Source organism: Saccharomyces mikatae, assembly GCF_947241705.1.
Source record: "Saccharomyces mikatae IFO 1815 strain IFO1815 genome assembly, chromosome: 13".
Classification (NCBI taxonomy): domain Eukaryota; kingdom Fungi; phylum Ascomycota; class Saccharomycetes; order Saccharomycetales; family Saccharomycetaceae; genus Saccharomyces; species Saccharomyces mikatae.
In genome coordinates, this window is record NC_079268.1 from 601,930 (window position 1) to 629,878 (window position 27,949).

Sequence of the window (27,949 nt, forward strand, 5' to 3'; positions counted from 1 at the left end):
AACTATGCAAATACCTGGAGTGATTTAAAGTAAATCCATCCGAACCTGCATTTTTATATCATTGATCCCTGAGTTTTGTTCCGACTATGTTGACACTATTCGTTTGCACATCTTTCTCCCTATCCCTGAAATTTAGCACTTTCTCACCTCTTAGGGGGACTAGTTAATAATCTGTTTCAAGTCTATTGTTACTAGCAGTGAAGAAAATCCCTAATTATACTAAAGGGTGTAGAAGCGAGCCGCAGTAGAACGGTGATGGTGGGATGCTTGCCTGTATCCTAGGGGGAAAGAAAGAATAAACGTCATATGAAGACATACTAGTTAGAACGACGTAATATGTAAAAAAGGTAAAAAGGCTACCCCATTCAAATGGATTTTCTTGACACAACTAAGCTCTTACTTAGTTTCCACTTCTTTATCCTTCTATCGTTTCGCAGGATATCCTGTATCAAATGTGGACTTCCGTTCCGTGCACGCTGAGCAATGATGCGTATATTTTATATCAAGTAGTATATATATAAAACGTTGTTCGCTAAACTGCCAGTTCACTTTTTGTGTTGCCAGTACGACCTATATAAGAGGCTACGTATTTACAGATTAATGACATACCATTTCAATTGTCAAAAGAAAGATTTACATGGACTGCTTTCGTTTGAAGGTAGGTATCGACACCACTTTGTCCCAGTTCTCTACCAATACCACTCATTTTGAACCCACCGAAAGGAACTGTAACATCTTCATCGTTAGATGAGTTGATCCATACAGTACCGGCTTTGATATCGCGAGCAAACATGTGCGCTTTCTTTACGTCTCTAGTGAAAACTGCAGATGCAAGCCCATAATATGTATCATTGGCTAACTTCATAGCGTCATCGTAGTTTTCGAACTTGCTAACAACTAAAACGGGACCGAATATCTCCTCCTGTAGCAATTTCGATGTTTGTGGAACATCAGTGAAAATTGTGGGAGGAATGAAGTAGCCTTTTGTTTTTTTAGTAGGAAATTCAGAAGTTTGGAACATGTTTAACTTTTCTTCCTTTTCCCCAAGCTCTATAAACTCTTTGATGCGATCATATTGGGCACTTGATATCACTGGGCCTATGATACATTTCTCATCAAACGGATCAAATTTACCTGAAACGTCCCAATCTTTCTTTGCAATTTCTTTAAATTTTTTAACGAACTTATCGTAGATTGAACTTTGAACGTAAACTCTTGAGTTTGCTGTACAGTTCTGCCCTGAATTGTAAAAAATACCGGCCGCTATCCAATCGATGGCCTTATCGAGGTCGGCATCTTCAAATACTATGGCAGGAGACTTACCACCACACTCTAGCGTAACATCTTTGAGGTTTGATTGACCAGAAGCTTCCATCACCGAGCCACCCACCTTCGTACTTCCTGTGAAAGAAATCTTATCAATGTCCATGTGTGTTCCTAGCGCTTGGCCTGCAACCGAACCATGGCCAGGAAGGACATTGACAACACCAGGCGGAAAACCAGCTTTTTTTATCAAAGTAGCAAAATAGAGAAGAGATAATGAGGTGTTTTCAGCGGGTTTGATGATTACTGTGTTACCTGCAGCTAGTGCACCTTGTAGTTTCCAACAAGCCATGGCTAGAGGGTAATTCCATGGCACAATTTGAGCAACGACACCAAAAGGAACCTTTAGAGTATATGCAAACTTTTCAAAAGTCAATGGTATGGTTGAACCCTTGTTAAACTTATCAACAGACCCAGCAAAATATCTGGTAAGCTGCAATATTTGTGTTAAATCTTCCTTGGCGTTCGAGTGAAAAGGCTTGCCAGCGTCCAGAGTTTCTATAGCAGCAAGCGTATCTTTCTCCTCTTCAATCAGCTTCAATAAATTTGAAAGATATATGCCACGTTGCTCGGAAGATGTCTTTGACCAAACGTTTTCAAAAGCAGCTCTGGCGGCCTTTACAGCCTTGTCGACGTCTGTTTCATTAGCAGCTTGGAAAGAGGTTATAGGTTCACCGGTTGTTGGGTTCACGGTTTCAATGGTTTCTCCGTCTGACGATGGGCAAAACTCATTATTGATAAACAGCCCTAATGGCTGTTTTAAAGAGATTTTCAATTGAGGGATTTCGAGGTTGGTGTACAAATTAGGCATTTTTCTTTTTGTTTGTTTTCACAGTCGTATTTGGTGTAGATGTAAAGTGTAAATGATAGCAAAAATTTAAAAGTATTCCTATCTGGCGGCCTTACTTATACGAACTGTCTCGATGAAAGTTTGGGTTTACCTGATTATTAAGTGTTTACAGCAATGTATTTCTAATATCAAACTTAGTCAAAAAAACTCATTATCGAGGATGGGTAACCGAATAAAGGGTATTCAATTGTTATTATTATTGTCTGAAAGCCGCCGGATCCATTAAGGGCGTAAGGAAGGAAGTAAAGCAAAACAAGATAAAAAGGTCTGTATTTTTTCTGGTGGCAAAAGTTAAGAACAATTAGAAATAAAGATAGAAGAAAAAAATGATAGCAAAAGATAATCAATCTTTCCTCCAAATTGGGGAACATAGTTATGCTTTTGCGTACTTGAAACCCGCCCACGTTTGATGTTGAAAATACTTTCAACTCTTTCCGTGTTTTCCTTGAAGTATGGCAAGAGGTAACGTGGAGGTGCCTCTCGTGATGATAAAAGAAACGGTGAAATTTACGGGTCAACCAGTTGCCCTTGGTATTATATGTAAACATATGTATAATATGTAGAAACATCTATTTGTCGTAGTATTGTATCTGGTAGGTAATAGCATTGGAACGTTCAAGAGAGGAATCATCGCAGATTGCAATGTTTTATAGAATGTAGTGTTGAAGAAAATACAACAAGGACAACACGGTATAGCGAGAAGAAACTGTAAAAATTGTTTGTGCCTCGCTATCTCCACCATGTTCCTAGTGTATACCATGCATCCTGCTTTCGTAATTACTAAATGCAGAAAGTTGTTCGAGATCTCTATCGTGATTGTTATCCTCTTCGTCATCATTATCATTATCAATAACATTTGAAGGTGCCTCATCAGTCATTAAATTTCTACTGGTTCCAATAGTTCGCTGACCTGTTGCGGATTTATCACTTTTCAGATGATGTTCATCATCCGAGTAACTCGGCGGTAGCATGGGCAAGGAATCTAAATTAATTTCCTCATTAAATATCTCCTTCCCAGTTGGAGGGGACATGGTGAATTCAAATCCTGGTGGTGGTGGTAATATCTCACCGTTCCTTATAATTATATCATCACTAACATTTGTGGTGATGCCAGCGGTAATATTATCGCTATCACCGTCTGATAAATCATCGTCGAGATCATTATCCTCACCACCACTTTCTAATAAAGTATCTTTACCGTAGTCTTCGTAGGAAGGGGGGGGCAACTTTATACCGTTTGATTTTGCATATCCCCATTTTTTAACGTTTGCTTCGATGTAAACGAAGCCATAAGTACCGAAGTTCACATGGATTTGACAAGGTACATTGGAGCCAATAATTGGATATAAATACTTGAATTTCCAACCACGGATGTGACCACCAACGGATTTTTCATTTAGTTTTTTACCGTTTCTGGTAAAGAAAACTGTTCCGCTACGTGATCTATAGCCAATACCAACAATGTCTCCTTTTTCACATTGTGGGAATAACGTCTTTAATTGTTCATTCAGTTTGAAGGAGTCGTTAAATCTCCTGGCCCCGTTCGAATCATATGCTATTGAGTGGTGATGTCTCCCTGGTAGCCTAAAATAGGGGTAAGGATGTGTGGAGAGGCCAAACGAAATCACGCTTTTGGATGTGTCATCATTACCATTCAATGGGCCATCCGTTTCGAATATCTTGAATTCACAGTAGTACACCTTATTTATGCACGGAATAGGTAAATTTGTAGATATAGAAGCATCATAATTATAGTTTAGGAAAGATATTTCCGTTTTGTTTTCCACTACGACGGTATGATTTGGCATATCTGGATTTGGGTTAAACTCCCATGCGTGAGCTCCCTCCTCTTGAATATACTGTCTTGTTTGATCGTTCAATATTGGGTCCTCACTGGTGGCCTCCAGATTGTTGCCCTCGGATTGCTGTAATAGTCCCTGGTTAAGCAAGAAGGGCGGGTTTTGTTTGATATATTCTTCGCCTTGCTTATAATAAAATTGTTCTTCGGGTGATAGGTGCGCCAATTTACCTCTTACTTCATTAATATCGTCAAGATTGTTTGGCCACCTCAAATTCATGTTTTCCATTAGTCTTCTGCTATGTATGTGGGTATTATTTTCATCATAATCACTGAACAAGGATATTCTCTGGCCAGGACCGTGCTCGTTATAATATGCAGTTATCAGCCGTGTAGCTATCTGTTTTGTGAAGAAATAAATAATACAGATGATGATGTAGACCACCACTAGAGTCCCGAATGCAAACAACATGATATCCATGTTAAGTTCGTCAGCATTGTCTCCACCATAGGATACATCATCACGAGGAATTACCGAAGATTTACCGCACCGTATCTGTCCACCTACCGAACCAAGAATCAATGATTCTATTAGAAACTTGAATGACATCCGCCCTCTTTTATGAGAAAAAAATTTTGGTAATCCAAAGCTAAAGATTTCCTTGATGGATCAACTAACGGGAGGATGTATATAATTATGAAACAGTTCCTTGAAATTTTTTGTAACTAGGCGCCAGTCCTTTAGGTTTTCAATGTGATATAACGAATCCTTTCTCCACGCTGTAGTAAAAACACTATCCCCCAAAAGACTCAACTGAAGAAAAAATATAACTGGATAGAGCACAGTTCCCAAAGTATTTACAATAGAAAATTGTTATGGCGTTTTATGGATAACCTAGTATTTGCCATTTTCCTTTATAACGCACTGTTCCGAAGAAGAAAAAAAGGGCCAACGAATGTTTAGGGCTACGGATTCATTTTGTTAGGGCTTTTGTTCTTTCTCAAGTTTATTTTCCCCTGAACAACCTAATAATTAGGGTACGTAGTGAAGGTCAATAATGCCTGGGATGGGTAATGTAACTCTTCCCATCGTGTGCATAACAGTTCATAAGTATCACCATAACTTTTGACTTACTGTACCTTTGGCAAACTCTTTCTTTTCTTGTTGTCACTTAATATACGAAAAGATGCGTATAAGATGAACAATCAAGTAAATGAAGATGCTATGGACATCAATCTTGATCTCTCATTGCCCACTCACATCTCTCCAGCGACTGGCTCTGAGAGCGCCAGTGGCAGTAACGCCAGCACACTCCGCAACGATGGAAATGTGCTGGATAGCAACCTCTTGGGAAATTCAGCCGCAATTCCAGCATCTACAGCCTCTAATCAACGATCGGAAGTCATTGGTGAAAAACTAAGCATGAAGAAGAACTCAAACGCTTCCGCTTCGAATTCAAATACGGGGGGTCCAGGACATCTGTTAAGCCAGTCTTTGACCAATGAATCACCCTCAAATGAGATATCAACGGATCAGTTGAAGATTTTTCAAAGGATGGATGAAATGAGTGCAAGAATGATCGCGATGGAAGAAAGTTTTCACACGCTATCCAGCAAGATCGCGGAACAAAATTCGATGGTTTTAAACTTGAAGCAAGATAATTATAAAGTTCTAAACAAGTTGAATATATTGCTCAAACTAGTCGCGCAGCCAATCGTACGGCCAAGCTCCAATAATGCCCAAAATAAATTTGCTATCGAGTTGTTAAATTCGATATCAGCCGTTAGTAGTACCTACTTACAGAAAATGCAGAATAATGGATCTGGAAAGCAGAACAGTGCCGAAGTATACACGGGACTCTCTAATGCATCTTCTGGTACCAGTCAACATCAGGCCACGAACGCGACCATGGATGTAAATACGAATACCGCACATTTAAACAACCAATTTCCTAACGCATTAGCTACCATTTTGCCAGATCATCAACCTAACCGGAGCAGTGTTTCTCAAAATATGAACATTTCTGTTTCGAACCGAGATACTGGTCCTGCTTTAAACCCACAAGCCAATCAGAATCAATCTCAAATACAAATTCACAACGCGCATACACACCAACCGGTAAATCGATCACCTATTACATTCCCGAATTCTTCGACTGACAAGGCATTCAAGCTGAATCCCAATGGAATTAAACGGCGCAGAAGAAATACACAAAATAACAACTATGCTAGCGCTAATAATTTTGGCATCAATGCTGCTCATAAGCCCACATCAATCCTATCACCATTGACAAATTCCCATAATTCAACAACCAGCATTAATTATACTCCTTCCTCTATTCATTCAAGCGTCACCAGTGCTTCAAATTCATTTCACGATCTGAATTCACTGAATAATTTCGGCACAACGGCAGCATTGAATTTGCCCAGTTTAGCTCTAGATAACGCTTCTTTTCCCTCAAACCCCAACATTATACATTCTGTGAACAATAATAATTCTCAGCAGCCTTTATCATTCTCTCAACTAATTAATCAAGATAGTACTACGTCTGGATTGCTACCCAGTAATAACAGTGGGGTGCACACGAGCATTGTAAATAAAAACAGAGGTTCTACTTTCCCGCCCTGCTCAAAGCCGATTACAATGAAAAGCAATGTTGATGATGACGGCTATCAGGAGGACGATGATGATGACGGCGATGACGAAGGCGATGGAAGAGATAATGAAGAAGATAGTACCGCTGAGGAAGATGAAGTAGATGATGAGATTGAAACTGATATGAAGAACGCGTCATTTAACAAACGAAGAAAAAATTTGCATCATAAAAAAAGTAGCTCTCTCAACAATAGGAGGAAATTTCATGATGAGACTGCTAGTAGACTCAATTCCAATTCTGATTTACATTACAGGATATTGAAGGCTCCCACCGACGTAAAGACTATATGGGAAGAATACAGTACCGGTATAAGAGGCAAACCATCGATCAAACATCTTGAATCCAAGTATGGTAACAAGTGGAGGTTGAATAAGAACAAGAAGACCTTTTCTAGACGGAAAAGACTTTATAAGTTTATTCTGAACGGTATGGAAAAAGGCAAAACAGCACAAGAGATGATAGAGACCCTAGAGAACAAGAGGCTTTACAAAGATGATGAGGATGGCGAAGTTAAGAAAAGAACCATTGGCTGGTTGCAAGAGAGCCTTGCCGGAATATAATGGTCATACTGTAATCATTTATAATCGTGAGAATGAAACAGAAAAAAGTGCAACAAGAATCCTTCTGGCTAATCAACAAAAATTTCTAGTACTATTTTCTTTTGAAAGGGAAGAATACGAGTTGAGTCGCACATATGCGTTTTCTATTCTGAGAAAGGTGCATATGATGTAAATCAATGCGGCCAAAGTAGTTACTGGCAATGGGCTGGGCCACCACAGTTTTAGATGCGGTTACTTCCAAAAGCTTCGGGAAGGCGAAAAAAACCACTCGAAGGCTCGAGGATGACAAATCGCCCCCCTTACAAGCTTGGCAGCGACGAAAAGGGTAAAAACCAGAAGAATGTCGTACAAGGACTTTTACAACCACTTTGGAAATAATTCAACAGCGCCCCCTTTTCATTATATAAGTAGGCACTATATCAGTTGTGTAGTAAAAGACGCCTTAATGTTTATTTTACTTTCTGTACATTAGTCTTTTAAAAACTGAAATATAAAGTACTACAGGTAAGAGAAGAAAATAACAATGGGTTTATTTGATAAAGTAAAGCAATTTGCTAGCAGCAATAACAATGACAATGGATCTGGGAACAATAATCAAACAGACTATGTTTCGAAGGCTGAAAATATGATCGGTGAGGATAGAGTTAACCAGTTTAAAAGCAAAATTGGTGAGGATAGGTTTAACAAAATGGAATCCAAGGTTCGTCAACAATTCTCTAATACTTCTATAAGTGACAACAACAATAACGATAGTTCTTATGGCTCTAACAATGACGACTCTTACGGTTCTAATAATGATAACTCTTATGGTTCCAACAACAATAACAACAACGATAACAACACCTACGGTTCGTCTAACAATGACGATTCTTATGGTTCTAACAACAATGATGACACCTACGGTTCTTCTAACAACAATGATTCTTATGGTTCTTCAAACAATGATGACTCTTATGGTTCTTCAAACAAGAAGAAGAGCTCTTATGGCTCTAACAATGACGATTCTTATGGTTCCAACAACAATGACACCTACGGTTCTTCTAACAACAATGACGACTCTTATGGTTCTTCAAACAAGAAGAAGAGCTCTTATGGCTCTAACAATGACGATTCTTATGGTTCCAACAACAATGACACCTACGGCTCTTCTAACAACAATGACGACTCATACGGTTCTTCTAACAACAATGACGACTCTTACGGCTCCTCTAACAAGAAGAAGAGTTCTTACGGCTCCAACAATGACGACTCATATGGTTCCAACAATAATGACACCTACGGTTCTTCAAACAACGATGATTCTTATGGTTCTTCTAACAACAATGACGATTCTTACGGCTCCTCTAACAAGAAGAAGACCTCTTATGGCTCCAACAATGACGATTCTTATGGTTCCAACAACAATGACACCTACGGTTCTTCAAACAACAATGACACCTACGGTTCTTCAAACAACGATGACACCTACGGTTCTTCTAACAAGAAGAAGAGCTCTTACGGCTCTAACAATGACGACTCATATGGTTCCAACAACAATGACTCTTATGGTTCCAACAACAATGACTCTTATGGTTCCAACAACAATGACTCTTATGGTTCTTCAAACAAGAAGAAGAGCTCTTATGGCTCTAACAATGACGATTCTTATGGTTCCAACAACAATGACACCTACGGTTCTTCTAACAACAATGACGACTCTTATGGTTCTTCAAACAAGAAGAAGAGCTCTTATGGCTCTAACAATGACGATTCTTATGGTTCCAACAACAATGACACCTACGGCTCTTCTAACAACAATGACGACTCATACGGTTCTTCTAACAACAATGACGACTCTTACGGCTCCTCTAACAAGAAGAAGAGTTCTTACGGCTCCAACAATGACGACTCATATGGTTCCAACAATAATGACACCTACGGTTCTTCAAACAACGATGATTCTTATGGTTCTTCTAACAACAATGACGATTCTTACGGCTCCTCTAACAAGAAGAAGACCTCTTATGGCTCCAACAATGACGATTCTTATGGTTCCAACAACAATGACACCTACGGTTCTTCAAACAACAATGACACCTACGGTTCTTCAAACAACGATGACACCTACGGTTCTTCTAACAAGAAGAAGAGCTCTTACGGCTCTAACAATGACGACTCATATGGTTCCAACAACAATGACTCTTATGGTTCCAACAACAATGACTCTTATGGTTCCAACAACAATGACTCTTATGGTTCTTCAAACAAGAAGAAGAGCTCTTATGGCTCTAACAATGACGATTCTTATGGTTCCAACAACAATGACACCTACGGTTCTTCTAACAACAATGACGACTCTTATGGTTCTTCAAACAAGAAGAAGAGCTCTTATGGCTCTAACAATGACGATTCTTATGGTTCCAACAACAATGACACCTACGGCTCTTCTAACAACAATGACGACTCATACGGTTCTTCTAACAACAATGACGACTCTTATGGTTCTTCTAACAAGAAGAAGAGCTCTTACGGCTCCAACAATGACGACTCATATGGTTCCAACAACAATGACGACTCATACGGTTCTTCTAACAACAATGACGACTCTTACGGCTCCTCTAACAAGAAGAAGAGTTCTTACGGCTCCAACAATGACGACTCATATGGTTCCAACAACAATGACACCTACGGTTCTTCAAACAACAATGATTCTTATGGTTCTTCTAACAATGACTCTTATGGTTCTTCTAACAATGACTCTTATGGCTCCTCTAACAAGAAGAAGAGCTCTTATGGCTCTAACAATGACGACTCTTATGGTTCCAACAATAATGACTCCTATGGCTCCAACAACAATGACTCTTATGGTTCTAACGATAGAGGTAATCGTAACCAATACGGCGGTGATGATGATTACTAGGTTATTTTCATTTCTTCTCTCAGATAGAAAACATTATATTGCTTAGCCTATACTTACGTAAAAAAAATGTATGTAAGAGACATTTAGCCCCATTGGCAGAGGTTCTCATGCACTTTTCCACTCAAACTAGCGATACATTGTCAGATACAATTAGTCAGTATAAAATAAGCTGTCAAAAAAGTGCGGTAGGCTTATTCTTTCTTGTGTCCAGCGCCTTTCAATTTATTGTATTGCTCTTGGTAGTCGGGCCTTTCAGTTTCATCACTAGTGTTAACAACATTACCGTTCTCATCTTTACTTGCCATTTCCTTGAAAGCATCGCTTACTACCTTCGCATCACCTTGTAGTTTTTCCTTTGAGCTTTGAAATATTTCGTTCACTTTTTGCTGATCGATGTTCATTTGAGATGTCTTGATTGTAGAAGTTTCTTTTGTTAATTCATTATAATAAACTAAGCAGCGAGGCCATAATAAAATTCTATTCTGCTTATCGTTATATAGCAAATTCTAGCCGGGAGCCAATTGCCCCTGAGATGTGCAACATCAGTAAGGCGCAGTGTTGTACAATAAACCTGGCCACTGGCCACCTTATACTGTCAGCATGGTCAACAAATTCACACGAGCATTACGTACCGCTGCATCATGATCGGCACCTCCCTTAAGCCTCCCCTAAACGATCTTGGTACCCCTTATAATCACCTTCTTTTACTCTTTCGTGGTTGGCTTGTACGTTATGTTGTGTCCTATGGGAGGTTTATGCCATACGTTTGGGTTTTCTAGGAAATCTAGACGGTTCATAGTTATTCGAAAATAGGAGTAAAGAATAAGCATACTTCTTAAGGGAGCAGCTGCATGTAAGATAAGTTAATAAGAATGAATCCAGCGCAAAGCATGAAGAATAAATAGTATGGATGAAAGAGGAATTGTATCCCTCAAAAGCAGTTCTACAAACATATATAAGCCGACCTAATTTTGCCCATAAATTCTTTCTGAATGAGTATCTTTATCGACGCTCTTGCAGTCCTAAATTTTTAGAAACGCATATCCAACAATAAAATCAAGATGTCTAACATGATGAACAAATTCGCTGAAAAACTACAAGGTAACGACGATTCTCACCAAAAAGGGAAGAGTACCAGGTCCTCCAACAAGGAAAAGGATACAAACATGGACATGGGTATGGGTCATGATCAGTTTGAGGGAAAGATGAAGATGGGACAGGATCAGTCTGAAGGAAAGATGAATGCTGGTAGAGGCATTGCAAACGACTGGAAAACATATGAGAATATGAAGAAATAGTCACAAACATCATTGGGTGTAATCATTGATTCGCTTTACTCTTTAATGACTTATTTATGAATTGTTTATGTTTAGGTTAGTTTTTTATATTCAATTGATAATCTCACTTTTTTTTCAAGTTTTTTTTTACGGACTTACTTAACTCATTTTAATACTCACCCATTCGTATAGTCTACTTCGTTCACTTAGGTGTAAAATAGATATCATAATGCATGCTTACTTGTCGCATTATTGGCACCCTTTTATTTTTTATTTTGTTTCTAATATTCAGCAGTCAGAACGGTGACTGAATCCAATGAATTTATGGACTTTTAAAATAATAATCATCAATACATCAACCCCGCGGTGCCCGATAAAAGAATATTTCAGTTTCAAGAGCACTTGAGACGTAGGCGTTTTAAAGAATACTTTTAAATAATTCTTTTTCGGCGGTTATTCCAAGTTTTAATCCATCATAACTATATATTCTTGCACGACGTCCCTTATAGTAGTAATATAATGAGTGGTCATGACTTCGTTACAAAAATATCTCATATCCTGAATGAACCAGTTACGGAGAAGGTAATGCTGCAAAAACAATCTAATGAAAGCTCTGCAGTTACAAATGCCGAATTAGAGGTTCAAGAGCAACCCTCAATCAAATCGTTAAAATCACCGGAAAGCGCTGCAATTTCTATTTCAGGTAATTATTCTAACCCATTTCTCTCCACACAATTCAAAACTCCTACCACTGTACCATTTATACCTGAAGCAATAAAGGGCATAGATTTAGTGGAGCCACCTGAGGATATACCTGCAAAAGTATATCATGAAAAGACGGGCTTATTCTACCAGATATCTCCACACACTATCCCAACTTTTACCGTAGCGAAAGAGGAGCTCCCAGACCCAATAGAGTTTTATGAACTAGTACAAGACTTAGGGTCAATTTATGGTTGCGTGAAGTTAAAAATTGCATCAGATGCCGATAATTTTGCTCAACTAAATGTCAATATGGATCGCTTCTGGTTCAGAGCAAGAAAACAAATCTTTGATTCCGATGAATTACGAAGGGCCCAAATAGTTAACTTCCATGCTAGGCTTTACGATTTCCACAATAAAATCAAAAGAAAAAGTTCTCTTACGAAGATTCCAAGCATCGATAAACGGCCCCTGAATTTATACCGACTGAGAAGTTGTGTAAAACTAAGGGGAGGGTTTAATGCAGTTTGTGAGAAAAAATTGTGGGCACAAATTGGAAGGGAATTGGGTTATTCAGGCAAAATTATGAGCTCGTTATCAACTTCTTTAAGGTCCGCTTATGCGAAAATACTAGTGGATTTTGATAGGTATGAAGAAAAACAAGAAAGCGTACGTAATAACGAAACTAATGAAGAACTAGATGAATTTTCGATATCTCATCATTTAAATCAAGGAAAAAGGGATGGAGAAGAAATCTTAGAGAAGGGAGAGGAGCCTCTTTACAAAAGAACTAGAATAAATCATGAAGTATTTAGAGCCGGATCAATTAACCATGAGTTTAAAAGAATGAAGGACATAAAGCACATGAAAGGGTTTCGAACTTATTTTGACTCTGTAACTGAGCATAAAGAGGGCTATACACAATCAACAGAGGACACCTTACCAGGATACGATTTCACTTTCTGGGATAATGGTATGGAGATATACGATAAAAGTAAGTATGAAACAAAAACCTCTCCTGTTTACAACTTGAGACAGTATTACGAAAAAAGTCAAGCGGTTTTCCGTGCTATTGTGACAAAATATAAGAATAAATACCCAATTTTATTTGCAAACGACATGACGTTACCTCAAGAAGAGTTTGAGAAGTTATACTTTGATTTGTTATCGGAGCATTTTATGGATTTCGAGATCGATACCGGTCTTGGTCTAATTTCTCATACAAGATCACCAATAACCAATTCGTTTAATGAGAAGTTCACCATTAAAAAAATCTTGGATCGATGGAATCTAGACAACATCCCATTAAATAAATTATCGCTTTTGAAACACCTTGATTTAGATATGGCTAATTTTACAAGAACCGTTTATGATGTCGGAATGTTATTTTCTTGTCAAGGTTGGTCTGTTTCGGATCATTTTTTGCCTTCAATTGATTACAATCATTTGGGTTCTACAAAAATGTTATACAGTATTGCACCCAAAGATATGGAGAAATTCGAAAGTCTAATGGCTCGAGGGGAAAAAGAATGGGATACTTTGCAGTCACGGCCGCACTATTTCACTTCTGATGAGGAGTGGAGAAGTTTTTCTGAAACTGACTTTTACAAGTCATTCTTAGAGGCAGAGAAATTTACTGATTTTTTAAATACGGGAGGTAACTCAAGAAATTTATCTTCTGAGTATAGGACACTAGAAAATAACTTACATGATGGTTCACAAAGTGATTTGCTATTTAAACCTAATTTCATCTTAGCCAACGGCATTCAACTTTATAAAGCATCGCAGGAGCAAGGCTCGTACATTTTCAAATTCCCAAAGGCTTTCACGTGTTGTGTCGGATCAGGTTTCTATCTATCTCAAAACGCAACTTTTGCACCCATCTCATGGCTGAAATTCAGTTTCGAGGCAGAAAAATGGATATCTAAGATGGGATTACTCCCAGCTTTAGACGTAAATCAATTAATGATCAACATTTTACTAAATTCAGATAATTCAGATCTAAAGAAGACATGTCGTCGTTTAATAAGTACCTACGTTCATAGCGAAGCGGAAAACCGCAAAAAGTTAAGAGATTTAGTTGGCACTGTGGATGTAGTCTATAACAAACTGAATTTTTTTTCGGATATTAGTTTAACGTCTACCGGTATTTCAAAGATTGTTATGACTCATGGTACCTTGCAACGTGTTCTATCTCTGAAAGAATTTTTAGCATTGCTAGAAGAAACAGGAAGCGCTATTCATAGGGTATGTGACATCCCAATACATGACAAAGCTGGTAACCTCAACATTTCCTTACACCTATATTTCGATAAGGCGAGTCTAAATGCTGCTCTCGACGGCTTGGATAATTCTTTAAATTCCTGTCTGGTAGTCCACGATGAAAATTTTGAAAAGAAGTGGAAAATGTTAATGACTTCCACTTTCAGACACAGAACAGTACCATTGAATATTATACAGTATTTGATTTCCCATACTGACAGTAATACTGAATTTAATCGAATCTTACGCTCCAATCTTGATGACTCCTTCCTACTTATTGAAGAATGCAAAAAGTTTATTGCAGCTTGTGTGTATCTTTCCCGTAATATTAAAAATGTTGATTTCGGTAACGGTTTTGATTTACATCCTCTACCGCTTAAGTTCTCTAATAAAACGGCTCATGACTTGGTGTGCTTGTATGGAAGAGTACAGAGGTGTTCAATTGATTTTCCAGAAAAGTCAACGATTGCCAGACTGTATCATGTATCCCGACAATTCCCCATTGATAATAGGGATATTGTTGAAGGTAATAATTTACATTTGCTCAAGGAATTATATCAAAGATCGTTAAATATCCCATTAAAGGTTTCTTATTGGACTAAGTTGACCAGAAAAATTTGCAGACTTGAGTGGTTATCAGTTTATGAGCGTATATTCATCGAGCGAAATGATATCAAGAATGAAGATCCTGCAAAATACACACTCCCGTTGCTATATTCTTACTTCGAATTTGGGTTGAAGTACTGTCACGTTGAAGATATAGATAAGATAGGGAAAATAAGACAGCTGATTTTAGAATACCAAGAGGTGATGCAAAAAGTTCGAGTTTTCTTAAAAAAGGACCCACCCTCAAAAATATCCCTGAGTGATCTGGAGAATATTTTACTCAGTATAGAGGAACATCGCTTACCCATACACAGTAGTTTTTTCAGTGAGCTTGATCACGTTATGAGAGAAATTGAACATGCAAAAAGAGTGAACAATGTAAACAATGTGAACATTTCTTATAGCGTCGATGGTATTGATAGAATGGATGGACTTATCAGGAAGAGTGATCCCAATTTCATGAAGTTTGTTAATCATTTTAATGGTTCAATATTAGATAAAAGGCCATCAGTCGGTGATAATTCTGACCAAGTTAGGACCAAGAAAGAGCTAAAAAGCTACAGATTATGGAACCGGCACCTAGGCCAGATAATGCAAAATAACAAATTCTCCAAGATACTACCCTTGATCTTCAGATGCTTGGATTTGGGATCGGACAGATACATTTCTCTAGAGGAGTGTACTGACCATCAAACGAAATATTGCTTTTGTAGAAAAGTTGAAGAACATACTGCCATGGTGGAATGTGAAATTTGTAAGGAGTGGTACCATATGGATTGTGTCAACGACGGTGAGTGGGTTTCACCTGATGATCCTAATGTATTCTTTGTTTGCGCAATATGCGCCCCTCCTGATGTCAAGGGTACAGAAGACGTGATTTTTGAATTTGACGACTTGAAGGAACTCTTAATAGAATCTTTGAAACTAAATATTGTTCCGAAACCTCCTGTTCTGAAGAATCTCTTTGACATTTTTGCATACGCATTAAACTTTAAGAGCAAAATGGAAGCAGAATTATTTACTGATGATTCTATAGATCAGTCGGCGTCTATACACAAGATCAAATATTACCTACGAAAGTCAAAAGGTTCGAGGTGCGGCTTCGCTGATCTGACGGGTCCCTTAAGGCAATATTGTCAAATGAAAGATGCAAAAGCTGTACAAAGACTCGAAGAGAACGGAACAACTATAATCACAGGAATTTCAAACTAAAATCAGATACTATCTTTTTGATAGGAAAAACTTTTTTACTTATCCAAGTATGTACCGGTGCATTCCCATATTACACGCACCCTTTCCTTTTTATTGTTTATACCTCGTTTAGTCGTACTTAAACACCCTACGGTGTTTTCTTTGGTTGGCAGTAGTTACATATTGCAGAAGCCATTTGTAATGGGTGTCTGCGAAATAAAAATGATCCCAGAGAAAAAAATACTCCAAAATTTAGAAAAGCCACCTTAGCAATTGTCAAAGCGTATTTTGCTGTCAATACTGATGTCTATTGGTGTGTGTTGACCGTTTCTTGATCACCCCTCCTTACGTAACAATTGTTCTTCTGCTTTCGTTCGTAGGCAGAACGCGCCAAGGTAATTTTCCTCGAGATTTAGAAAAAATAAAAAAAGCACATTTCCATGACAACTTCAAGCAATTAAACATCGGCCGAAATTTTAGAACTATTGGCAACTTTGATTTGAGGCTTATATCCTTCGATTTCTGTTAATTTGTTTAGATAATTAAGAAAAGAAACTTATTGATATATTTTTTCATCATACGATCATCTCCTTCTTTTTCTACATCCTAAATGCTAAGAATTTGTGTTAGAAGGTCACGTATAAGGATCACCCTTCCAAAAGCATGTCCAGTACTGCTGACAAGGAAGGGTCATCTTCATATAAGTACTGGAGTAAGAGTCGAATCGAGCGGTATAAACAAACATCACTCTAATAAAGTACATGTTGAAGTAAACGAGTTACAAAAACAAGCTGAAATCGAAAAGGCTGCAATACAAGAATTGGAAAAAAATCCTCAATACCAGAAACTAGCAGAGGCATTCAACACTCATGATCATGTTCATTTACGCGAATCAGAGACAGAACAAAACGATTTAATTTCATTAGGCACGATACGAGACTACAATAGTAAACGTGAGCACGTGCATGAATCTTCTTCTTCAAATCTGCATTCTCATACACATTCTCATGGACATACCCATTCTCACGCTACACACAACCCATTATTAGTACTCAGTACTGAGCAGATTAGAAAGAATGCAGGCGTAAGAATTACGTGGGTAGGTTTAGGTGTAAACGTTGGCATTGCCATAGGCAAGTTTTTTGGCGGTATCGTATTCCATTCGCAGGCATTGTTTGCAGATGCCATCCACGCAATAAGTGATATGGTGTCTGATTTATTAACCTTACTTTCAGTAGGGCTAGCAGCCAACAAGCCAACGTCTGACTATCCATACGGGTATGGGAAAATTGAAACTGTCGGTTCCCTGGCAGTATCCACAATATTAGCCATGGCTGGTATATCTATAGGTTGGAGTTCTTTGTGCGCGCTTGTAGGGCCCATAATTCCACATGCAATTATTGACACTTTAGGAAATCTAGGTCATACTCATACTTATTCTGAAGACATTATCGAAGATGTTACTGATATCAATGCCGCTTGGATTGCCGCCGCTTCCATTGCAGCTAAAGAGTGGATCTTTCGGGCCACAAGAAAGATTGCCATCGACACTAGTTCAAATGTGCTAATGGCAAATGCTTGGCATCATCGTGTTGATTCACTAACTTCTCTTGTTGCTTTGGTGGCAATTAGTACGGGCTATTTAGTTAATATACAATCATTAGACACAATTGGTGGTTTAATTGTTTCGGGGTTGATTATTAAAGCAGGTGGTGAAGGTATGTGCATTGCTATAAAGGAGCTAATCGACCAATCTGTCTCTCATGATGATCCACGCTACCTGGAGATAGAAGCTCTAGTCAAGGATACGTTAAACAAAATGATTTCTAATAACAATTCCAAGAAACCCTATGGTTTAAAAGAGTTAACATTACTATCTTCAGGACCCAATTTACGTGGACATTTAACCTTAGAAGTTCCTTTACAAAAATGGGGTAATGTTTTAGGCCTTAACGAGTTTGAAATTGTAACACATCATTTACGTGACATATTAACCAATGACCTATCAAATTTGAGAAGACTGGACATCGAATATGTGGAAGCTAAAAAAGAAGAGGAAAATGATCAAGAAAAAAAATCACAGAATTACAAAGAAAATGTTCTTTTCAAGCACAATCACGCGCACACTCATAATTGAGCTACCCATAGTAACAATTTGTGAAGAATGGAAAGAAAAAAATCGAATATACCTGGAATGTATTTCACAATAATAAAAGGACAAAAAAAAGGAGAGACAATACGGTTACATTTATCAGGTATATCGTATCTAGATGTATGTACGGTTTATATACAATTTGCATTTATTATTTATAAAATAAATCATAAGAAATTATAGTATTTTTGATTTGATGTTCACGATTTTCTTTGTTGGCAGTACGTGGAAAGCGACTATCATTGTGCGACAGACTAAAAAGGGAAAAGTGAGGGATAACAATAGCGGTTCCTATTGGGATGTAGTAACAATATAAAGAGTTACTGTAACGGACGCAGTATATATTGTTGAAAAAGCAAATGGTGAAAGTAACTGCAGCCTGTATTATTATTGGTGATGAAGTGCTCAATGGAAAAGTTGTTGATACTAACTCCACTTTTTTCGCAAAATACTGTTTTGATCATGGAATCCAATTAAAGGAAATAGCAACTATAGGAGATGATGAGAAACAAATCGTTGACACTGTGAGAAGATTAGTCAAAAATCACGATTTCATTATTAGTACAGGTGGAATCGGTCCCACGCATGATGATATTACTTATGAATGTATGGCGAAAAGCTTTGATCTGCCTTGTGAGATAGATGAAGAATGTAAAGAGAGGATGAGGCGCAAGTCTGACCCAGAAGCAAGGCTTGATAGTGATGCTTTAAAGGCACACTATCAAATGGCAACAATGCCGAAGGGTAAAAATGTTAGAAATTATTATGTGTGTGATGATTTATGGGTTCCCATTTGTTCTATTTCTCACAAAGTGTACATATTGCCCGGTATCCCACAACTATTTGCAAGAATGCTAAAAGCTTTTACTCCAACTTTGAAAAAAATATATAATTTAGAAAAGGACCCACGTGAATATGTTCGTTATTTTGTTAGAACACGGCTAACTGAGTCTCAAATTTCTAAAGAGTTAAAATCGATTCAAGATGAATCGGTTCTAGTTTCAGATGCGATCAAAATAGGCTCATACCCACATTTTGGTATGGGGTTCAACACAGTCAGTATTTTGGGAGAAAAGAAAGACGACCCATATCTAAGAAACATTGTCAATAGAGTTGTTAATAACCTTGAGGGGGAAGTAATCTCATCTGAACTTGAAGACAAATTTTCTAACCAGGAGAGCTGAATACCCCAATATTTAGCAATATGTGTATAGATATAGAGATCTTTGAAAAGGAAACTTCCTTATTTATCCCTAGTGATATTTTCCATGCAATAGGAGAAAGTATACAAATGCTTGTGATGGGAAGATACCATGCAAAAAGCATTGCTGTTATTTTAGAGCATCAAGCAGTTGAAGAAAGGTCTTAGAAATACACTTCTGAAAATGCTAAACCAGCACAAAAGCACTTGCTACATTCAACAAGCACAAGGTTGCATGAAAGGAAAAATCTTCATAGTCGCGTTTTTTTCGTGATATTGCCTAGAAGAGAATAGGTAAAAGAAAAACGCGTCGCGTTAGGAAAAATGTGTATGGAGAAGCCTTTTGTATGAAGGGTTTCGCCGGCTCTTGGGATCTGCATCGACTTGGTGTGAGTGTAGAGTTAAATTGCTTTTCCTCTTTTATAAGCAGCTTCTCAGTAATAATTAGTCAAGACAGAATTCCTGCTTATTCAATAAAGTGCAAGTGAAACTTAGGCTGGAATTGAAATTGGTATTCGCTTACAATAAGTAAAAAAAAGACCCTGGTAAAAATGTCAGAACTTTCTCAAATGACATTGAAAATACTTTATACATTAGACAATGGGTCCAATGGGAGTTATTTGGCTCGCTCTAGGGCTCCAACACAGGTAAGAGTAGCTAGTATCCATAGCCCATTTTCAACAACATCAAATGAGCAGACAGAGTTGCGAATTGGCGCAATCCATTTGAAAACCATATTAAACGAAATATATCTAAATTCTCCCGAAGTATTGGATCATGATACCTTAAAAGATGGACATGACTACAACCTATATTACCGTGATATCTGTGAAGTTGATGAGCCATTAGTAAGTCTTGGTCTTCTTTCCAAACTTCGAAAAAAGTTCCATAAAGTTTATAACAGCCCTTACCAGCATACAGAAAACGATATGGGTGAAGAAGAAAATGAGGAGCGTAATGAAGTGATTGACGAAGAGTATGAGGATGAATCTTTCATAGTGACAGGAAGAGTTTGCTCCAATGTTTCTGCTTTACTACGAAGATCGTACAGTAACGCCTCGAGTAAAAATGGAAGGGTTGGAAACAGCCAAGTTCCAGAAGAGACTTTGGAAGTTAAACTAAGATTCTCTAAGGTTATAACTAGCACAAGGAACTCTTGTAACCGCACTTCGAATCCTAGATTATCAGGTTATCAAATGCAGTCCCCTTCTCTCTCATCAACAACATTTCCATTTACCTCAAGAACGCAAACACTTTCCAAAACAAACCAAATGAAAAATTCAAAGAATACTAGGACCACAATAATAGTGAATAATACTAGTAGTGGGACTTCAGGACGAAGGCAGACCAATCCAATGCCTGCTCCGAAAGCTGTTAGAACACAGTCTCTGCCTATCTGGAACCTTAAACCAAATACAACCAACACTGGTTTCCCAAGAAATTCAATTGCGCACAAAATATACTTGGCAGATAGAAAAACAGAAGCTAACCAACAGAATAACCAACACCAAAACATAGCCTATGAAATTAACACTTTACAAAACGATAATACTATTCAAAAGACTAAGATCGATGATTCGGTAAGCAAGAGGTTTGACTTCATGCTCAACAAACGGAAATCCACAAAAAAAGCATCCACTACAACAACAGCAACGATGGCCAAAAAACTGGCCTCAGTAAACGTTAATTCTAAACAAGTACCGAAGATCAACAATGAAAAAAAAGTAAGTGATAAACAGACCATTGTCAAAGTAAAGAATTCATATTCTAAAAATTCCGTCAAGCCCACGCAGGTAGCCCCCAGGCGGTCATCTTTAGCGGGACCATTGAGCGATAGCGTTGACTTAATTATAAATGACATATTAACAGAATCAGTTAGTCAAGGACAGAAAGTGCAGCAGAAACAAAAACAACATAAAACGTCCCTAACTAATGAAATTGATAAAGAAAACATCCCACCACAAAACATAGCTGGTAAAGAAAACAAGCTTTATGACGAGATAGATTTCGGTACGGAGTTCCCCATGAATGACTTTTCGGACGTAGAATTTAAAGACGAGATGGGATGGTTGTCCAATTTCAATTTCTTCGAATCACCAGCTTCCGTAAGTGGCTCCCATCTTAATCAACAAAATTCGAAGCCCTCTTCTACAACACTCAACGACCCAAACACTTGCAACACTATTGCCTTGGAAAATGAAGATGGTAATGACTTGGAAGTAGTACAAAATAGTAAGATTTCGATGCCTAGTGACGTTGACAAGACTTCTCCAATAGAATCGTTGTCTATACCGTTAATTGAACTTACCCATTCAAGTTCGGCAACGAATATGCAACTTATGCCAGTCAAGGGAGGATCAACTTCGAATTCAGTTGATAATAGTGATGATACTCCCTCTGATAATGATACAAAAGAGAGAAAAACGTACATAATAGACTCGGATAGCTCAAAACCTCCGCCAGGGCTTATGAATTTTTCAACTCCAGCTGATCAACCAGTTTCTGATAACGCTACCACTTCAAAGAAGCTAATTAGTCTTTCAGAAGTTCATCAAAGTAAGAGACCTCATGAAGAAGGTCCGGACGAGGAGGACGAGGAGGAGGAAGTACTTAAGAAACAAAAGGCAATACCCTCTTCACCATGTGGGATGTTCAATTACCATCAACCCATAGAATTATCTGAAGCTATGGTTGACGGAGAGCAAGAACAAGATATTGTTAATGATGATGAGAGTGATAAAACCAACGATTTATTTTCAACTTTTGTTATCTCTAGAAGAGCAGGAAGCCAGGTGGTAACGAGTCCCATCGGTGAATTTCAGTCTTTGAAAGACTAACAATAAATGAAATACTCAATAACGCAGCATATATAGATATACCCAATCATACATAAGGCATTCTACAGAGAACGAAAAGAAGGTTATATTTAGCATTCTTGTGTCACCACTATATCCATACATTCGCCTGCCTTACGTATGAGGTCACTTGTATTCAAAAACAAGAACATGTATTCACTGAATTTTTCCTTATCCTTAGCAATAACTGCCTCCTTAAATATGGGATCCATTTCTATCTCCACTTCATGTGACGTCGATCGACGGGAAGAACCACTTCGTTTAGTAGTAACTTTAGTCAAATCCAGATGTAAAGGTACTTTATTACTGAAGCAGAACGTGGAGCGATTTTTGAATCTTTGTAAGATTGAAGGATGATCCTTGAAAACTGCAGACGCCGCGTGTTGAGGTACTTCGAGACTGATGCTTATTTTAGCGTCTAATAAACTATGAGGGTAGTGTATAAGAAAATCCTTGATGCGAATCTTTTTGACGTAAGTACCTTTTAGTTCTTTGCTTTTTAGGTTTTCTGAGCAACGCCAAGAAGCTAATTTATCGGATTTCGAAATACTTTTGCAGTTATATATCGAATCTTTAGTGTGCGTGTGTATCTGTTGAACTACCCTTGGCGTACTTTTACTTGGATTATTTGGTTGCAAAAGGAAGGACTCTTGAAAACTTGTAAATGTTTTCTTAGAGACGTTAGATATTAACCGACTAGTTCTGTTTTGAACAATGGAAGGGTTGTTGCGTGGCACTATTATTCTGCGGTGTGTTTTTTTGTCTGTTATTACACCAAATTTCATTTCGATCTCAATATGAGGTATCGAGGTTTTATCAATACAAGAAAGATGAGTCCACACTAGTTTACAAACATTTTTATGAAATTCTATGGCGATTCTCGACTTACTCTTTGCAACTTCAAATGATGTTCCCACTGATTTCAGAGGTTTAGCAGTTTCCGAGATATGTAAGCTTCTCAGCTTTGGAGTAACATCAATATCCACGTTATCTGTCCTGGTATTTCCATGAGAATTTCTGCTACTGGAAGAAGCCTCGGGTTGATCAGCCATATCTGGAACTTGTTATAATGTTTTCATATTTCCTTTTCAGTACCTTTTTTTCCTTCCCCATTAAGCTGCTTTACAAGCAAAGTAATCTTGAGGCGAGAAAAAAAAAGCAGACAAAATAGTGAGAATAAGTTTTTCCCTATAAAAGTGTATATAATATATAAAATGATCCCGTCACAATAATAGAAAAATAAAGTTTTCTCTGCCACGTCTACCTGTAGCCCCAGAATTGCTGATAAAAATAAATGAAATGAAATGAACAGTTTGTCACGAAGAATACAAAGAGATATTAAAGAAGCTTTGACGTAATACATAGTTTAACCGATTGATAAGAAATACCCAGAATAGTAAAAGGAAAGAAATTGAAGGAAAGGAAAAGATGCCCATGCTTGTAGTGGATGTGTTCGTCGGCTATTCAGAAGAAGCGGGACTGAAGCTCTTTGAAGTGTAGGGATTAAACTTAGCAGTTTTTTCCTCTTTTGGAGTGGACGAAGAACATGTTTGAGAGATCTGTAACTGGGTCAATAGAGCTTGTTCCATGTAATACTTGTCAATTTCCTGGTATACCACTTGTTCCTCTGGAGTGAGCAAACTTCTTGGACAATAGAAAATGTCGTCTTCGAAAGTCTTACTGATATTGTTCTTATACATTATGGTGTTCATTCCATCTTGTTGAATGGTGAACTCGTCATTGGAGCTCACCCTGCTATTATTGACAGAGTTATGGCTGAAAATTCCTGAGTTATTTTCACTGTTGGGCACCGAGGAAGAATAGAAAGAATGAGAGCTGCCGAGACTGAATTCATGTTGTTGGTTGTTTTCTGTGAGGTAGAGACTCGTGTTCATTTTTGCTTCCGCTTGCAAAAGTGGAGTCATTTTCGTTTTTTATTATGAAATGAACAGAATTAGGGTAGGGGAAGCAGCAAATATAAGGGGTTGAGGAACAAATTCCTTATAAACAATCCGTAAAGTAAAACACTGCTTATTATCTAACAAGCAAGGTTGATAAAGCGATACAAAACGGTTGCTATAGACGGCACAAACGTACGGAGTGCGACTAAAGTTGCGTGGAGGGGGGAGGCAGTGTTGCGCTCGAAGGGTATTGATTGTTCTTGTTCTTTTTATATTTTCGGCATTTTTATGCTCGGCATTTCTCAACAGAAGCGGATGTATTTTAAGGGCGCGGAGATGCGCAAACGGCAAGTGATATCGAAATATCAGCGTTATAACGGCAACCACTGCGAACACGAATGGCCAAGAGGGTACAATTGCAATAGTGATGCGGCTTGAAGGATGATGGTGTGTATTCGTTAGAGGTTATTTTTTTATGTCTGGGGAAACGTCCTTGGTCTGGTTGAAACCTTGCGCCTTAGGCGGCGCTGCTGAAGTGTCGTTACTATCCGGAGGGAGTTCGACAATGTTGCGATTCTGGATAGGAGTGTGATTCAGAAAGAGTGGTTGCATGTAGCTGTATACTGGAAGTGGGGGAGGTTGGTGTGGCAAAGGGATAGGTGCAGATGGAATAGGATGCGGGAAGTATGGTGGAGCGTAAAGAGAGATTGTATTTTGTGGGCTAGCGGGAGTCGCTATGGGGAGATTGTAAGGAACGGGGGTAGGCTGTACAACGATTCCGTATGGACGTAATTGCGGAAACATTCTTGTTGTTGCGTTTGGTTCGTTCGCAGTGTTATTTGCGGACTGTTGCAGTCTACGTAGGGACATAAGATCGACGTCCGAATGAACAGAAGATTGATGCTGTCTTAAGTTATCGATTCTACTAAAGAATTTAAGGCAGATATTGCATTGGAATGGTTTCTCCCCTGTGTGTTTCCTAATATGTCTAGCCAAATGCTCGGCTCTATTGAAACTCATGTTACAATCAGGATACCCCACGCATCTATAATTTCTCTTGAGAGAAGCGTTTTCTTTGTTCCTTTTCGGTTGTTTTCCTCGCATGTTTAGCCAGTATCATGCTAATTTTCTTAGGCTACAGATGTAAGTGGGGATTATTGGTGCTATGGAGTCGCAATTGAATCAAGAATACACGAAAGAAAGAGAAGGTGGCGTCTGTTCTTATAAACACAAACACTAGTTGAATCTAAGAAGATACAATGAAAGAAAGAGAAGGAAAATGATGTTATAAACGATTGAAGGGATCCGCTGAGGAATGAAAAAAAATCAGAAAGTAAGAGAAGGGGAAAAAAAAAAAAGAAAAAAATAGGAAATGATCGAAGATAAAAATTCTCAGGAATTGAGTAAAGGGAAATTATACTTCAATAAAGATAAACTTTCTCATGGCTTGAGAGTCCGGCGTCCACGTAAGTTAATGTTTCGTGCAGTGACATTGAAAAGTCTGCAGGACCCTATGGCTCGAGAAGTTACTACCGGGGTTTATTTTTTTTTTATCTTAATCTGAGAAAAAAAAGCATCAGTTACGAGGCTCCTGAAGGAGCACCGGAAGTTCCTTCTTCCTTTTTTTATGTGGGGAAAGACCGACTAGCAGTAGATACCCTCAGGAATATGATGGAAGAGAAAAACAAAGCCCGAAAAAAGAAACGACTGAGGCAATGACTGCATTTTCATGCATGTAGCATTGTTTTCCTTCCCTCCTTAGGAGTATCTCATCAACTAAGGATGTTGAACTTACCACAAAGGTCACCACGAAAAAGCAATTAGAAGCAAAAACTTTTTCTTTCCTGCCCCCTTGTCATACTAAAAATATACACATACACTAAAAGTGAGAGTGCTACTGTAGTTCGTTCAGGTTATCGATGCGGGACTCCTCGAGGTTGCTCTTGTGTGTGTTTATCAGAGTTGTTTTTACATAAGCCACGCAAGCCCTCAAAAAAAGCCATGATACGGGTAATAGACAATATCGCAGTCGTGAACAAGTGAAGATAAAAAGTATACTGCGCGATATAAAAAGCGAAGAGAATAGGTAGCATTTTTGTTGAAAGTTGGTGGAGTTTCCTTTCTCTATTAACATATGGAACAAAAACAGAAACGATAACCGTATGAAGGTTAACGCACAAGTAAGAACTAGAAATGCCGTAGTTGTGGGATTTTTTATTCTAGCTTGATGTTGTTAACGTAAACATACACCCAAAAACATCAAGAAAAGCCTTTCATTAAATTGCTTTTCTCTTGGCGAGAGAGAGAGGTGGCGACAAGAGGGCTCCGGGACTTATGTTTCGGAGTCTTTTTTCTTTCGCTTCTTTTTTTCCCGGAGAACACCTTTCAGGACCAATTACCGTAGTTGCGACTACAACAATTGTTGTTCATACCCCCACGATTTACTTTTTGAAAACTAGTTTTTGGAATAATAATGTTGTAAAATTCCCTTTTTCCACCCCAATTTGTATTTTATTCGTTACAAAATTGGGACTAATATTAAGGGCGACAGTTTTCTTGAAAGGGGGCTTAGTTAAAAATTCTTGTGAACGAAATTACATACGTAGTAAAATTATTTATTAGATAGTCGGTATTGTCTTTTGCGGAAAAATTATAATACTAGCCGTTAAAAGGCGGGTATGGGAGGGTGTAGAGAGGAAAGAGGAAAGACGTTACAATTTTTGGTTTTCAGTTTTGATAGAAAATTGATTTGGTTATACATAAAAGGAATTGAGGGGTGGCAGGGAGGGTGTGGATGAGCTCTATTATTTTCTGGTTTCCACAACGGATGGAACAACAACAACAACAACCACAATAGCAAAGATAATAAAGCAGATGATCAAGCATCTTATTTTGTTTCTTCTGGCTTTTCTGGCGCTCTTGACGGCTTTGTTTGTATGGCCTACACCCTGCTCTACGTCCTGCTGAGCGTCTTCTACGTTTTTGTCAATGACATCCACGTTTTCTTGTTGTTCAATAACCAGCTCCTCCATATCGTTGAACAGCTGGGTCAATTCTGCCATTGTTTTCTCCAACTTCAATAATTCTTGATGTCTCGCCTGTACTTCGGCTAATGCTGTCTTGGCTTCACCACGTCTATTGGCGTTTAACAGTGCTTGAGAAAAAATTTGCTGACCGTTGACATCATTGATAGCAGCTTCCACTTCTTCGTCGGTAGCTTCCGGCTGAATAATTGTGTACTGTCTCTTCGCTTGCTCCTTGCTTTCCTCCTTGTAATTTGAATCGATAATCCTGTAGTCTTGAATTAATTTCAAGAACTTCTGTCTACAATTTTCTGCTTGAGCCTGTTTATTAGGGTCGTGCAGTCCATCCCTTTGTGCATCTTTGATATCCGCTTTTAATTGGTACTGCAAATCTGTGGCCTGAGAAATATAATCGTCCAAAGAACGTCTTAACTCCATCTCTTGTTCTTCGCTCACTTGAGTCAGCAGGTCCTTGTGCTGCGCATCAATGCTATTAATGATGCTTTCGTACCGGGACAAGTTGGCATTAATCGAATTGATCTTGTTCATAAAGGCAACAAAATCGTCGCTGCCATCTGAGTGACCGGTGGGGACATTGTTTAAATCCTCTTGCATTTCATAGTTTTCAGCATACGGATTGTTGTTCCCATAAGGATTGGCGTTACTCATCTTTGCAATGTGTGTGTGTACTG

At 38.3% G+C, this 27,949-nt stretch overlaps 14 protein-coding genes across 14 annotated transcripts; 7 read left to right on the plus strand and 7 right to left on the minus strand.

The window, feature by feature from the left end:
- Positions 1 to 613: 613 nt before the first annotated feature.
- SMKI13G2920 (aldehyde dehydrogenase family protein) lies at positions 614 to 2,134 on the minus strand (the record flags this gene model as incomplete). The annotated part of the gene is made up of 1 exon (XM_056224888.1): positions 614 to 2,134. The coding sequence occupies one exon, from the start codon at positions 2,132 to 2,134 to the stop codon at positions 614 to 616; it is 1,521 nt and encodes a 506-aa protein (XP_056078761.1).
- Positions 2,135 to 2,919: 785 nt separating this feature from the next.
- Positions 2,920 to 4,581, minus strand: EAR1 (Ear1p; the record flags this gene model as incomplete). The annotated part of the gene is made up of 1 exon (XM_056224889.1): positions 2,920 to 4,581. One exon carries the CDS (start codon positions 4,579 to 4,581, stop codon positions 2,920 to 2,922), a length of 1,662 nt encoding a protein of 553 aa, XP_056078762.1.
- Positions 4,582 to 5,169: 588 nt separating this feature from the next.
- Positions 5,170 to 7,188, plus strand: HOT1 (Hot1p; the record flags this gene model as incomplete). The annotated part of the gene is made up of 1 exon (XM_056224890.1): positions 5,170 to 7,188. One exon carries the CDS (start codon positions 5,170 to 5,172, stop codon positions 7,186 to 7,188), a length of 2,019 nt encoding a protein of 672 aa, XP_056078763.1.
- Positions 7,189 to 7,711: 523 nt separating this feature from the next.
- DDR48 (DNA damage-responsive protein 48) lies at positions 7,712 to 10,087 on the plus strand (the record flags this gene model as incomplete). The annotated part of the gene is made up of 1 exon (XM_056224891.1): positions 7,712 to 10,087. The coding sequence occupies one exon, from the start codon at positions 7,712 to 7,714 to the stop codon at positions 10,085 to 10,087; it is 2,376 nt and encodes a 791-aa protein (XP_056078764.1).
- A 191-nt stretch (positions 10,088 to 10,278) lies between these two features.
- On the minus strand, positions 10,279 to 10,488 carry PAI3 (Pai3p; the record flags this gene model as incomplete). Its single annotated transcript, XM_056224892.1, has 1 exon — positions 10,279 to 10,488. The coding sequence occupies one exon, from the start codon at positions 10,486 to 10,488 to the stop codon at positions 10,279 to 10,281; it is 210 nt and encodes a 69-aa protein (XP_056078765.1).
- Positions 10,489 to 11,148: 660 nt separating this feature from the next.
- Positions 11,149 to 11,385, plus strand: SIP18 (Sip18p; the record flags this gene model as incomplete). Its single annotated transcript, XM_056224893.1, has 1 exon — positions 11,149 to 11,385. One exon carries the CDS (start codon positions 11,149 to 11,151, stop codon positions 11,383 to 11,385), a length of 237 nt encoding a protein of 78 aa, XP_056078766.1.
- A 498-nt stretch (positions 11,386 to 11,883) lies between these two features.
- ECM5 (Ecm5p) lies at positions 11,884 to 16,146 on the plus strand (the record flags this gene model as incomplete). The annotated part of the gene is made up of 1 exon (XM_056224894.1): positions 11,884 to 16,146. One exon carries the CDS (start codon positions 11,884 to 11,886, stop codon positions 16,144 to 16,146), a length of 4,263 nt encoding a protein of 1,420 aa, XP_056078767.1.
- Positions 16,147 to 16,735: 589 nt separating this feature from the next.
- Positions 16,736 to 18,262, plus strand: MMT1 (Mmt1p; the record flags this gene model as incomplete). Its single annotated transcript, XM_056224895.1, has 1 exon — positions 16,736 to 18,262. The coding sequence occupies one exon, from the start codon at positions 16,736 to 16,738 to the stop codon at positions 18,260 to 18,262; it is 1,527 nt and encodes a 508-aa protein (XP_056078768.1).
- A 374-nt stretch (positions 18,263 to 18,636) lies between these two features.
- FPY1 (flavin adenine dinucleotide pyrophosphatase) lies at positions 18,637 to 19,461 on the plus strand (the record flags this gene model as incomplete). Its single annotated transcript, XM_056224896.1, has 1 exon — positions 18,637 to 19,461. One exon carries the CDS (start codon positions 18,637 to 18,639, stop codon positions 19,459 to 19,461), a length of 825 nt encoding a protein of 274 aa, XP_056078769.1.
- A 568-nt stretch (positions 19,462 to 20,029) lies between these two features.
- Positions 20,030 to 22,315, plus strand: SPT21 (Spt21p; the record flags this gene model as incomplete). Its single annotated transcript, XM_056224898.1, has 1 exon — positions 20,030 to 22,315. One exon carries the CDS (start codon positions 20,030 to 20,032, stop codon positions 22,313 to 22,315), a length of 2,286 nt encoding a protein of 761 aa, XP_056078770.1.
- An 89-nt stretch (positions 22,316 to 22,404) lies between these two features.
- CTL1 (polynucleotide 5'-phosphatase) lies at positions 22,405 to 23,385 on the minus strand (the record flags this gene model as incomplete). Its single annotated transcript, XM_056224899.1, has 1 exon — positions 22,405 to 23,385. One exon carries the CDS (start codon positions 23,383 to 23,385, stop codon positions 22,405 to 22,407), a length of 981 nt encoding a protein of 326 aa, XP_056078771.1.
- A 408-nt stretch (positions 23,386 to 23,793) lies between these two features.
- Positions 23,794 to 24,258, minus strand: SMKI13G3030 (uncharacterized protein; the record flags this gene model as incomplete). Its single annotated transcript, XM_056224900.1, has 1 exon — positions 23,794 to 24,258. The coding sequence occupies one exon, from the start codon at positions 24,256 to 24,258 to the stop codon at positions 23,794 to 23,796; it is 465 nt and encodes a 154-aa protein (XP_056078772.1).
- Positions 24,259 to 24,699: 441 nt separating this feature from the next.
- RGM1 (Rgm1p) lies at positions 24,700 to 25,338 on the minus strand (the record flags this gene model as incomplete). The annotated part of the gene is made up of 1 exon (XM_056224901.1): positions 24,700 to 25,338. The coding sequence occupies one exon, from the start codon at positions 25,336 to 25,338 to the stop codon at positions 24,700 to 24,702; it is 639 nt and encodes a 212-aa protein (XP_056078773.1).
- A 1,700-nt stretch (positions 25,339 to 27,038) lies between these two features.
- Positions 27,039 to 27,926, minus strand: SSO2 (syntaxin; the record flags this gene model as incomplete). The annotated part of the gene is made up of 1 exon (XM_056224902.1): positions 27,039 to 27,926. The coding sequence occupies one exon, from the start codon at positions 27,924 to 27,926 to the stop codon at positions 27,039 to 27,041; it is 888 nt and encodes a 295-aa protein (XP_056078774.1).
- Positions 27,927 to 27,949: the final 23 nt, after the last annotated feature.